General features: G+C 44.3%; 1 protein-coding gene across 9 annotated transcripts in view; it reads left to right on the plus strand.

Moving 5' to 3' along the window:
- Positions 1–13,537, plus strand: part of LOC306651254 (adipocyte plasma membrane-associated protein-like) — a 191,115-nt gene that overhangs the window by 118,599 nt on the left and 58,979 nt on the right. Inside the window, exon 8 of one of the 9 annotated variants that reach the window (XM_079123786.1) lies at positions 9,139–9,283. The exons of the other annotated variants lie outside the window; for them this stretch is intronic. Coding sequence (XP_078979912.1) covers positions 9,139–9,268 — 130 coding nt within the window. The 3' untranslated portion in view covers positions 9,269–9,283. Of the gene's footprint in view, positions 1–9,138; positions 9,284–13,537 lie in introns of those variants that run through there. 9 annotated transcript variants of the gene reach the window in all.

Consider the following 13,537-nt stretch of genomic DNA (forward strand, 5'->3'; position numbering starts at 1 on the left):
GCCCCTAGCCCGCTACTGGTTCCAGGGAGAGAGACCTGGAGAGGTCTCTTGTTGCACAACCCTGGTTCCAGAGGTTGGTGGTAGGTTGGAGGTCTCCTCTGGCTTGGGGACTTGTGGCTGGCTCTTTGTAGACAGGCTCTCACTGGGCGATTTGCCCCGAGAAGCTAGCCTAGAGAGGCGCTTCCCACTGGAGGGGGGCTGGGCTGCTTGGGGCAGTCCCTGGCACCCTGTGCTGGTCACTGAAGCAAACTGCGGGTGGGCTGGAGCTGGCAGCGGGGCCGGCCGGAGCTGGCCGGAGCTGGCTGCGCTGCTTCTGTGCAGAAGGGCTCTCACTGGGGTGCCTGTTCCGAGAGGCTGGAGGATCTGTCCCTGTGGGCGGAGCCCACCCCCAGACTGCACAGAGCTGCCTGGGGGAGACGCTATCTGCCCTGTCCTACTCTAATAAGCCACTCGAATTCTGGCCTGCCACCCCGCTGAGCTTCGCTGGGTGGGGGAGACTCACCCCGTGGTTCTATTTTAGTCCGAGACTCTCAATGCCTCCCCTTCTTGAATCCTGGGTTCTGGGGCAACTGGAGATGCAGTCACCCTCTACTCCGCCATCTTGGATCACCCCGTGGAAAAAGCCTGCAGCTGGACGGGGACAATGCTGCCTGGAGAGGTCTCTGGCTGCCCAGCCCTGGTCCCAGAAGCCACTTGTGTATCGGATGTCTCCGCTGGCTTGGGGACTTGTGGCTGGCTCTGCGTTGAGAGGCTCTCACTGGGGGGTCTGCCCCGGGAAGCTAGCCTAGAGAGGCGCTTCCCACCGGAGGGGGCTGGGCTGCTTGGGGGAATCCCTGGCGCCCTGTGCTGGTCTCTCTTCCTTTGCTTTTCATGACTCTAATAGTTGGGAGGAGGCCAGGCATTCTACTGTGTGCCCTTCAATTTCAATCGGCCTGAGGTTTGCTCATAAAAGGCTGGGGCTGTGCGCTGTGAGCTCTCGTCACTGCATCACTTGGGGTACCTGACATTCACATGGCATTGCTATGACACTGACCTCCACCACCTGGCTGGAGCCGTCTGCCAGCTCTCTCCACTGTGGGATTTCTTTCCCCTTTTCTTTGCCTTCTTCTTTGGAGGTAGTCACTAAGTCCACTCCACATTCAAAGTTGGGGAGAGATGATTAAACTGTACCTCTGGGAAGAGGTGGTAGCAACAGAAGTTCTATCCTTTTATAAGGAAAATTCATCTCCTCCAGTGGTGCCCACCTGCCTACAGTTGCCACCCAGTCAGTCCATTCAAAGTCTTAATCCAGCAAATGGATAATCAGCTGATTAGGTCACACTCTTATAATCTAATCATTTACCTCTGAACATTCGTGCATTAACACAGGAGCTTTTGGGGGCATATTTCATATCCAAACCATAACAGACAGAAAATGCTCTCTAGTGGGGAAAACTCTTGTAATCCAGATGAAGCCTGGAGTTTAGTTAATAGTAATGCACCAATGGGCACCATGGCTATATGTTCCCCACTTAAGCTTATTATAAATATGTTTACCCTGTCTCCAGTTTACCCTGTTATGTCTAATCTTTTCTCCAACTTCTTCTCCAGAGTCATCTGTCTATGGCCCAGCTCCAATAACATGACTCCAAGTTCACACAGTATCATTGGATACTGACCCCTGAAGTTGAAGATGTCACCTCTCAGCAGCTTGTTTTTCTTGCATAGAGTGTAAACACTTTTAGTTTCCACATTTATAAATTTAGATGTTGCACATGAAACTCTGAATGTCCGGTTTTACTTAAGAGCCCATTTCTGTTCATGGCAACCACTGAGTAGGGCTCAAGAGTGGTGATACTGCCATTTGTCGGTTACAAGTTCTGCTTCCTCAGATGTTGAAGTATAACACCAGAGAAGCATGATGAGGCAAGCACATGAAGTAGGTTTTATTTAAAGGTAATAACATAGACTTCTGGGAGGGAGAAGGGGGCCTTGGTTGGTGTTCTGGAATCCCAAGAAGCGAGAGCACCCTGCATCTTTTATAGATTAAGATTCTCCTTTGTTCTCTTACTCTCTCCCCCTTTATCTCTCTCCTTCCTGCCTACATGACTAGGTCCAGGAGATGCAGGTGAGATGGCAAAAAGGTGAGAAGCAGATGGACAGAGGGAAGGGCCAAATGGAGTCATTCAGGCAGGTAGGGTCCCAGGGGGCATTAATTAGCAATTCCCTGCCTGCAGCCTTTTGGGAGGAGTGGTACAGGCAGGTAACCTTGGTGATCAAAAGGGCTCTGGAGACACTGATAGTCCAATTTCTTAGGGGTGGTCTCCAACTTCCCAGACTGAGATGGCCTCAATTCCCCGATTCAACTTCATCACCTATTATTCTGGCTTCAGTGGGAGGTGCCTCCTTGGGTGGATTTGGGCCACAGATCCAGTTCACTGTTGTCTCTGGCATTCCCTAGCACATCCTGGTGGCTCCCCCTTTCCTTGTTCATTACCTGGCATCTGCTGGTCCAGGTTTTCAACTCATGGCCGTGTCCTCTCTAAGGGGAAGCTGGAGCTACTGTGGAAGCAGCATGGAGGTGGCAGAGCTGTCAGAACTGTGCTCTTTCTCCTTGAGCCAATCTTAGGACTCATCTTCCAAGTTTGCAAAAACCCTGTGTCTGGCATGCCCTCCTCTGTCCTTGCTCCCTCTCTGCTTCCTATCATCTGCCTGCTCTTCCACTCAGGCCCTGATCATTTGTGGTCTCTGGGCCTTGTCTGTGTGTGTCATAAGCTGAGTGATCATGTGATCCAAATCTGAAGAATCTATGGGCAGCTCTGTTACTACTCCCACCCCAGTGACCCCATACTTCCCTCAGTGCTGACAGGTCATTGTCTACTATGGTCTGTGAAGGATTATGGAAAATAATATTCATACAAGACAGATCACCAAGAAAAATGGAGGGACAGGGTGGCTCGGGAGGAGGGAGGGGAAATTGGCCAAACATTAAACCTCTCCCAGTGCACCCTTTCCCAATAACAATGGGCCCTAAAGGAAAGGGGCAGATACTGAATGCTGGGCCCTGAATCCATCGCAAATTAGTCCTAAAGGGAGGCACAGCAAATATTGAAACTCTGGGAAACAATGGATCCCAGAGGTAAAATAAGATTTGAGTACTCATTCCTCAGGATCTGAACTCCTATTTCCCCAGATAATAATGAGTGTCAACCTTTTTACAACTACTCTCCTAAGTTAAACTTTTAACCTGTACAAAGCCCCTGACTTTCCAAACTGCACCTCTGCAGTCTCCAATGAAACTCTAAAACTCAGACTCCTGTAACTTGGAAGTCAGTTCCATACCCAGAAAACAGACCCTCCTGTGCCTTATCTATGGACTTCACTGGAGAATAAAGGAAAGCTTGCTGATCCAAGGTTTGCTTCCTGTCTCCTGCCTTTGTCATTTGTGGGTCATAAGCTTACAGTCTGAATGCCTCAAAACTCATACGCTGACATCCTCATCCCTAAGGTGAAGGTATTAAGTGATGGGGACTTTTGGGAAGTGATTAGTGCCCATATCAATGAGACCTCAGAGAGCTCCTTTTGATACTGCCATTTAACGGTGACGAGTTCTGCTCCTTCTAATGTTGAAGATTGAACCCTAGAGAAGCGTGCAGGTTTTATTTAAAGGTAATAATACAGACTTCTCCCAGGAGGGAGAAGGGGGCCATGGTTGATGTTCTAAAGTCCCAAGAAGTGAGCGCACCCTACATCTTTTATAGGTTAGAGTCTCTTTTGTTCTCCAGTTCTCTCCCCCTTATCTCTCCTTCCTGCCTGTGACTGTGACTAGGCCTGGTTTTGCATTAAGTGAAAAGCCATGGGCAGGGGGAGGGCCAAGGTGATTCAAGCAGGTAAGGGCCCAGGGGGCATTAATTAGCAGCTCCTTGTTTGCAGTCCTTGATAAAGGCAGGTAAATTTGGTAATCAATGGGCTCCAGAGATCCTTGACATTCCATTCTCCCAGGGGCAGTCTCCAACTTCCAGAGGCAGATGGCATCATGGCTTCATTTCCTCGATTTGACCTGATCCCCTATTTCTATACTACCTGTCCTTAATTCTGGCTTCACTTTGTCCCTTCCACCATGTGAGAAGGCATTGTGCATGAGCCAGAAAGTGACCCTCACCATGTAACAATGGTTCACATTGTGAATATAGCCCTCAGTTGCTCTGAGGCTTATTTTTATTTTTATTTATTTATTTTTTATTTATTCATTTTTATGTGGTGCTGAGAATTGAACATAGTGTCTAACTAAAGTTGTCTATAGGGCTGAGGCTTATTTTTAAAAGGAAGTGTTTTTCTTTTCTTCTTCTTCCTCTCGCCCTCCCTAACCTGAGGGCAGGAAACAAGATTACCTTGAGTTATCAGTGCTCCACAAGAAGGAGATCTCTGCCAGAGGATCTAGGAAGTGAATATCTCCCAAATTAACAAGTGAATACTAACACACCATTAGGGCACCCTAGGTCTCCCGTCAGAGCACACTTGGGATATAGTCTTTGAATTGCTTCTTTAAAAGCCCCCGTTTCCCCTGATGGGCAGAATCACTGACTCAGGGACTAGAGTCCTATGCGTTTCTCCTTTGCTAGTAAAGCAATAAAACTTCTTTTTCCTTTTTCTCATTATTAAATTGGCATGAATTGGCACTGGGGACAAGGACCGACTTTTCTGTTACAACCAGACATCAAATCTACTTTGATCTTGGACTTTGCAGCCTCCACAATGGTGACAAATTTCTGTTGTTCATAAGCCATTCAGTGTATAATATTTTGTTTTTATTTAGCAGCCTGAATGGACTAAGACAGCAACCAATCGGTATCTGTTCAATGACCAAGTGTATATAGTGTATCCTCTTCTGATGGAGTCTGAAAATTCTCACCAGATTTTACTTTTCACCATTTACACAGTGAAATTTCTATTTAAATATAAATTGTTAGCTGGGTGCCATGGTGCATGCCTGTAACCACAGTGATTTGGGGAGGTTGAGGCAGGATGATCACAAGTGTAAGGTCAGCCTGGGGAACTTAGTGAGCTTCTATTGTTATGGGAATCCAGCAAGTAGTGGCTAAAGGCACTCTGGCAGACCCAGAGGAGGTCAGCACTCCAAATTCTGAGCTCCCCTTACCAGTTTTTCACATTTATAGGCTATTAAAGTGTCATAAATTTTCTAGTCTAAAACCATACATAGTTGTTCACAAGCTTTTAAAAAAAAAGGATATATGATTGTGTGTAAGGGGTGTGTTTACAAAAACAGAGTGCCATAAGGGGGACTGGCTCCTCTTACAAGGCCTGGGTTAAATCTCTAGCCTGGGGACCTGAGCCTTCACAGTGGCGTTTACACTTCAAAGGAAAGTAGTTAGATCCTAGGGAAAGTCCTTTACAATCCAAAAGGGAGGAGTGAATGATGCTAATTAGGTTCCCAGAAAAAACAGCTGGCAAAGGGGGAGAAGAACTCTCTCCCTTTCCCAGGCATTAATTTTTACAGTGTCCTTAGTTTACTTTATATCCGGATCTGGGTGAGCTACCCACTACACTATCTCCTAATAAAAAATAAAAAGCCTGGGGATGTAGCTCAGTGGTAGAGTGCCCCTGGGTTCAATCTCTGTTCCAGGAAAAAATGTTGAAAGTTGTGTTTTCGTAAACACTCAAAACAATGTAGAAGTACAGATAGTGAAAATTCTTCATTGTCCTCCCCCATTCTCCCCTCTTGGGGTTACTTCTCTCTGATGAGGCACCTTTCAAACTTCATTCTCACCTGGCTCTTCTCTTCAAGTAAGAAAAAAAAAAAAGTGAGATGATATTCTCTTTTAGTGTGCCTTTTTTCCCTTAGTCATAAATTGTTCAAATCTTTTTATGTGTGGTTTAGGTCAGGGCCACTCTTTTTAATGGCGCCTGGTATTGCATTGTAAGGATATGCCCAATTTATTTAACTAGCTCTGGGATGATAAGATTAAAGTTGTTTCCAGGATTTTCTACTATAAGAAATGCTTTGGAGGGCATCTGTGTACATGCAGCTTTGCTGTGAGATTCTTTCTTCAGAAGAGCACCCCATGAACATTTAGAGGTACTTATTGTGCCCTGCTGCAGTGCTAAGTGCCTTAAATGGGTATCTCCTTTTCTTTTCTGAGCATCCTAGATTTATAGATAACAAACCCAAAGTACAGAATGGTCAAGAAATTGTCCAAGGGTACACACACAGTAAGCAGTCTAAGAAACAATGAGTGTGTATTTAAAATTTTAAGAGCTATTACCAATTCCCTCTAAAAAGACTGAAAAGATTTTTAAAGTTCTTCCCAGTTTCCAGTGACTAGTAAAGTCTAGTTCTTTACCCTTTTGCCATTGCCAATATTATATTTTTGCCAGTATTATGAAAGAAAAATATTAGCTTGTTTTGCTTATTTAAATTTCTATTTGTCTACTTAGTGAGATTGAGTGCTGTTTTCTTTCTTTCTTTTTTTAATACTGAGAATTGAATCCAGGGGTACATCCTGAGCTACATCCTCAGCCCTTTTTATTTTTATTTGGAGGCAATCTTACCTAGTTGCTGAGGCTGGATTTGATCTTGTAATCCTCCTGCCTCAGCCTCCTGGGTGACTGGGATTACAGTCATGTTTCACCATGCCTGGTGTGCTATGGTTTAGATATGGTTTATTTGTGTCCCCCAGAGGTTCATGTGTTGGGGGCCTTTGTCCCCAGTGCAGCAATATTTAAGAGATGGTGGGACATAAGAGGCTAAGTCTAGTGGGAGTGGAGAATAACATTAGCCAACAATAAAACATCTGAAGATATTTTTCTTCCTCACTCTGGGTCCTAGGACTTTATTTTTACCCACTCTAGGACCCCAGGGACCACTGTTTTGGGTGCTGCTTGAGCAAGTTCCTTAAGTTGTCCCTGCCCTTGTTTTCACACATAAAAAGTGGCAAACATGACAGAAAAAGCTCATAATGTTACCCGAAGGAGTCAGGATCATGCCTGCACTCCAGAGAGTCGAAGAATGAATAATGAGTAAGCAAACAAGCAAGAACTTTTACTAAAAATAAAGTGAGGAAAAGTCTCAGAACTCCTGGCACAGTGTCTGGGCAGGTTAAGAGTGCTGCCTGCTAGGGCTGACCATCCCACTTTTATGGGCAGAGAAGGGGAGCTGGTTGATTTTTAAAACTGTTGGTTGGGGCTCTTGGTGTTATGTGATTAAAGCTTGCCGCTGCGGTTTGCTGCTGAATCCCTTGGAACTACAAGGTGCTTGGGCAACTTCAACTTTTTGGAGTTGTCTCTGTGGTTTCCAGCTTGTGGCCATCTGGAACTTGGTTAAGGAGAAGGAGAAGGGGAGCACCTGGGTTCCCGACCTAACCACCTAGCATCACTCCTATCTTAATGATGTGGATGAATCCCACAGACCTCATCGAGTGCTTGGTTTGGCACTGTCATACACAAGGGTCAAAGTTTGATTGTCCTTGAAATACAGCATCTATGGCCTATACCAGATAGCAGTCTTTGGGGGTTGAAGCTGTCCCTTGCCTCTTCTAGTGAGACCAGGGCCAAAGGACAGTCAGTATAGGTAATAAATGATTAGATCAGGAAGATGGGGGTTGAATTAAAAGGAAATAAAAATGCACTTTCCCCTCCTCACCTGTTGCCAAGGTCACCTGCCTCCAGGAAATTGTTCCTCCCAGTAAGAAGTTGCTAATGAAAAGCCCCTGAATGACTTTCTTCCTGCCCTTGGCCACTCCACCTTTTGGTCGTGTAGGCAAGATAAGAGGAGGAGAGGGCATGAGAAGAAAGGAAATCTGAAGTCTATAAAAGGGGGAAGACAACCCCACTCCCTGGGGCACGAGCTCTGAACTCCCTCCTCTATGGAGGTCTCTCTCTCTCTCCCTCTCTCCCTCTCCCCCGCCTCCCTCTCCATTCTATCCTTAAATAAAACTTTTTTCTCTTGCCTCAGTGTTTCTTAGTTGTTTAATCTTCAACACCAGGGGAATGGACCCAATCCTGATTTTCATCACTGGTCTTACTAGGGGTCTCTCTCAGACTTTTCAGAGTCCTGTGAAGTCACATCCTGCCAAGTGGCCAATCCTATACACAGGGAGGGTACCTACAGCTGTGATGATGTGATAGGAAAATTCATCAAGATTCAAGTTCAGGTCACCCCCATGTCCCAGTGGATGCTTGGTATGTTCCTGGTGCATCTGAGTCTCAGTGCTTGATAGAGTACTATGAGAAACACACCAAGGGTAGGGGGCTGAGAAGGCATCACTGCCAGTCAGTCCCTTCCCCAGTCTGCAGGGGATGCCTGAAGTTGGTATCTCTGCTAAACCCTTGGGCTGAGATATGCATTTAGTCGCAATGCAGGACTCCTTTCTTCCACTGGGGAGACCACTCTATCTTCTTGCTTTGGACTGGCAGGGTGAGGAGAAGATGACTCATCTGCCTCAATGGTGACAACCCGAGGTCGCAGAAGGGATTAAGTGGGGTTGGGGAGAAAGAGTGGAAATTAGCAGGTCCCTGCAGAGGGTTAACTCTGCTTTCTGACAGGTTCTCACCTCCAGGGCATGAGGCTCAGAGCACAAGTGATGCCTTGTACCTTACGGAGCGGGGCCTGGGGATCAGGCTCGGGTCTGTCCAACAACTGCCGCAGCTGGTGGAGGCCATGTGCATACAAGGCTTTGGTGATCTTTGGGTGGTCTTGGGGTGGGAATAAGTCAACCCAATCATGACAAAAACTTCCCTTCCATCCTTCCCACCCCCCTACCCCCATTTTGGATTTTCTAGCTAATTTTGCAGTCCTAGGACCTGGTAGGATAAGCTGAGACACAGGTCGATTTAAGATACCTGTCTTCCTTGCAGCAGCCTCCACGCAGTAGCATTAACCCTCCCAATATTTTTCAGAGGCAGGAAAAGGACTAGTTGTACACCCTGTGCAGATTAGGAACTGAGGCTCAGATGTCTAAGGGGCATGTTAAGCATTTGAAAGAATATGAAAGTGACCTGAACATGACCCCTGGTGTGTTTTCCTACTGCATCATAATAGCTGTGGTATTATGTATAGGGTGTGTAGGGTTAGTGGCTAGGCGAGATGTGCTCATGAGGCTCCATGAAGTCTCTGAGAGAAACCCCTTTGTTCTTTTTCAGGGCTCCCATCTCATGGAGATTCAGCACTGGTTTTGACCACCAAAGTCAAGAACTGGCCATGTGGCTGGGACACAAGATGCCAGCATTGGGAATGTGTCACAAAGACCCACATCATTTTCCCAGGAAATAAACTGTGTCACAGAAACCTTGTTGGAATGGAGGCTGTGCCTTAATGTTAACCTAGGAAAGTCCATGCAGAACAGGTGGGGAGCAAGTGCTGGTCAATTTTGAACTCTCTGGCTAGACGAGGTAGAGCTTCAGGGAGGAATTTAATGGAGGCTGAAATGAAATTGAATTTGCCAATCTTTGAGACCTCCATGACACCAATGAAGGAAGACAACATAGCTTGAACAAGGGCACAAAATCTTCCCTTTGTTCACCTGGGGAGCCAGTGTATCACATAAGGAGTTCATGAGATGTCATGTTAGGACCCCCCAAGTCTCATAAATTAGAAATTACGTTTTATGGACATCATTCTGGCTTCTCTACATCTTTGTGGTCTGTGGGCCCTTGCTCTCCTTTAGGATTATTATTTTATTCACTTTCTGAAAATTTGACAGGTGCAAGTATTAATATATAAATTCATGGGAAATGAAAAAAATGTCCTACTAAATTGGAAATGGACAGTTCATATTATGGAAAGGTATACACCAGTTTGATAGCAATGATTACCGGGGACGTTTGGGGTTGGAAGTGGGTTGTATGCTAGTCTTTACCTTTATCTATAGTATCTGCATTTTGGTTTCATTGAAAATATATTGATCATGGAATTAATGATTCAATGTTAACACAATTTAAAAAATAGTCCATAATTTTTCAAACTAAATCTGGATAATAGGGAAGTACAAAAGGTAGAAGAATGTAAAACCTTTCCCCAGAGGAACTTAGTTTCATTTTAATGTCTAGATTGAGGTCATATTTTTCTAGTTTATTAATCTCTTTTCTTATCTTCATTTTCTTCCTTACTTCATTCAGTTGTTCTCAACTTCTAAGTTGGATGCCTAGTTATACCCCTAAAGTTGGTGGTACTTGCTTTAACTGTTACTTGCCTGTACCCTGAGAGACTTGTGTGGTATTTTGTTATTGTTCAATTCCAAGTGACTTATCATATTCATGATTATATCTTCTTTGACCTATTTATTATTTTCTTTTTCCACGAATAATTTAGAAGATGTTTTGACATTTTCAAACATATGGGGTTGTTTTGGTTTTCAGTTCACTTAAGAGATCAATATATATATTCTGAAAGTATAAAAAAAAACTTGTCAAGGTAAAAGAAAAAGGTTGACAATCCAATGAAGAAATGGACCATTCAGTTCAATGTTTTAAACCAACAGCTTTGGAAAAGAAAACTAGGAAACATGTAGACAGAAAGTTGACTTTGTAAGTAATCAGGGGAATGAAAATTAAAATTGTGAGAAACAAATCCATTCCATCTGGTTAGCAAAAATTATGTAGTTAATAAAATGTACTGACAGAGATGTAAGTAAATGAAAACTCACATGAGAACTGAGATTAGTACAAATGCTTAGACAGGAAATTTGGCAATCCGAAGAAATTAATTGACCCTAGTGTTATTTAGAAATGTATTGCTAAATTTCTGAATCTTTGAGGAATTTTGTAGCTATTTTTAAACTATAGATTTCTAGCTTAATTCCACAGTTTGGACCATGTATGATTTTAGTCCTTTCAACTTGATAAATCTTGTTTTGTGGCCTTGTATGGTTTGTTCTTGTAAATCCCCAAATGTGCTTAAAATTGATGCATATTCTACAATTACTAAGAGTCAGTTTCTGTTGATGTGTTTGTTAGCTTTTTGTCACTGTGACAAACACCTGGGATAAACAACTTAGAGGAGGAGGAAAGATTCATTTCAGCTCACAGTTTCAGTTCATGGTTGGCTGACTGCATTGCTTTGGGCCTGAGGTGAGACCAGACATCATGGTGGAGAGGGCATGGTGGGATGGAACTGCTCATCACATGGTGATTGGGAAGGAGGGAGGGAGGGAGATAGATAGAGATAGAGATAGAGATAGAGATAGAGATAGAGATAGAGATAGAGAGAGAGAGAGAGAGAGAGAGAGAGAGAGAGAGAGAGAGTTTGAGAGAGAGCTCCAAAGAGAGAGAATGGAAAGGGGCTAGGGACCTTATATTCTCTTCAGGGACACACCCCAATAACTTCCTCCCACTACACTGCACCTCCTAAACATTCCACCACCTCCCAATGGTGTCACAGGCCGGCAACCAAACCTTAAATACATAGGTCTCACTCAAATTACAGCACTTGTGTTTAAAATACCTTCAGAAAGAAGGTAAATTTGCTTCTGCCAGATGCCTGAAGACTGTGAATATAGATCTACTTTAAACTAAAATTTTCAGCTTTTAGTTTTCTGCCACAGAGGCAGGGAGACTTCCAGACCCTAACCATGGTGGCTGTCATCTCAGGGGAGAGTCCTTTCTTTTTCAAGTTCTAAGCTTTTTCTCTAGTATTGGGATTGCCTCAGTCCCACCTGCAGGAGGGCAGAGACTTTGGTCTTGTTCTCCACACTATTCTGCTGTTAGACAAGCTTTTCAACTTCCCACAACTGCCTGTGGATGACCTTCTACCTCAATCAGCCCCTACAGCCCACCTCCTATCCATGGGGGTTAGGCCACTTCTTTTCTCCCTCTCACACATCGTGAAAATACTATAAATCTAAGCTTCATGGCCTCATGACTCAATTTCCCTATGACTTTGGGCTATTTTTTAAGAACTCTTTGAACCTCAGTTTTCTCATCTGTGAAATGGCCACATATCAGTACCTTTATGGCAGTTATTTTCGTCCCTTTTCTTTTCTCTCTTCTTTTCTACCCATTTTCCTTCAGTTAGAGCAACTGTTAAAGCAAGGCCACCAGGAATCTGAACTCTGTATTAAATAAGATGAAAGCTTAACTAACAATATATTGGTGGTTTCTGTGAAAGTATTTCACCTTTCGATCCATTCTGCTGTTGTCTAATTGTCTCTGATTTTTCAGGAAAGCCACAACAAAACAAAATACCTTAACAGAAAAATGTCTCTAGATAGCTGGTATGATAAAGCTGTAATGAGAATTCAAGTAACTCTTGTCTTTGAGTCATTATGAGAGATAGATAAATAAATGGCAGCACAAAATGACAACCCACACAAATGCAACCCTTTGAAGGCATTCCGAATGTCAGCATTTAAACACAGCTACAATGTCTTCAGATCACGAGAATCTTTCCAAGCCTGGGGTGTCATGTCCTTTGAATGTTCCTCAAAAGATAAAAAATCCATTTATTGCCCATATATTTTGAGTCCTGTACGTGTAATGAATGCCCCTGCTTCTATTGCCAGATGCTCTGAAAGGGGATAAGATTTTAATTAGCAGTCCATAAAATTCCCTCCCATTTTTCAGTGTAATGGTCCTGCAAGCTGTTATTGCTACCTGCTCATTATTTGGCAAGGCTTAGGATATCACTGGTTGCTTGGCATTCACAGGCTCGGAAAAGTTCAGAGACTTTTGTTTGTTCCTCCTCTTCTGAGTGTTTGTCCCTTCTCTCCCATTTTCCTTCAAGGCATTTTTTCCCCCTTCAAGAGACAGATGCATTTATGCATCCATCCATCCTGAGGGCTTCTCCCAGGAACTCGTCTGTGGCACATGCACCCATACAGGAAAGCCCCTGTCTTCTGGCAGCTGGTGCCACAGCTTCCAGCATTAGCTTACTAGGCCTGCAGAAGTGAGCAGAAGATACTCTTTGGGAAGTGGCTTTAGCAATTTAAGGAAGAAAAATGGGAGAGAGGTTAGTAAAGGCTCTGGTGTCTAAGCTGAGGGCTGTGTCAATGCTGGGGACTCCTGAAGACCTGGGAAACTGGATCTGCAGGTTTGGCAGGTATGGTGTGAGGGCAGAGGGAGGAAATAGGTCTTGGTTGGTTCGGTTTTTGGGGTCTGTGGGATGTTCAGATGAAGAGGTCTAGTAGATAGAGATATGTCTGCAGCTCAGCAGGGTGGTATGAGCCACAGACACAGAGGGGATGGACAAGAGACATGCGTATGATGGAGGTGGAAACAAGGAGGTATAGAATCACAGAGGGATGGGCAACAGAAACATGGGGGTGAAGGGATACAGGGAAAGAGAGGTGAAGAATAGCAGAGACATGGAGGTGACTGATGGGCAATAGCTACAGCAGCCACAGAAAGTCCTTGGACAGTCTCTGAAGGTTTCTTAGCTAATGAATTAATAGTTTTAGTAGTCATGCCACAATATGGTTTACCATAAGTTTGTTGGGACCTAAAAATATAGAACTTTTTCATAGGAACTTCTGATCATTTGAGACTCTTTCTTCTTATTTATGGATGGTTGAGACTTTGAGTTCAAGCACAGGATCTCACTTGCTTA

Source organism: Sciurus vulgaris, assembly GCF_902686455.1.
Source record: "Sciurus vulgaris genome assembly, chromosome: 2".
Classification (NCBI taxonomy): Eukaryota; Metazoa; Chordata; class Mammalia; order Rodentia; family Sciuridae; genus Sciurus; species Sciurus vulgaris.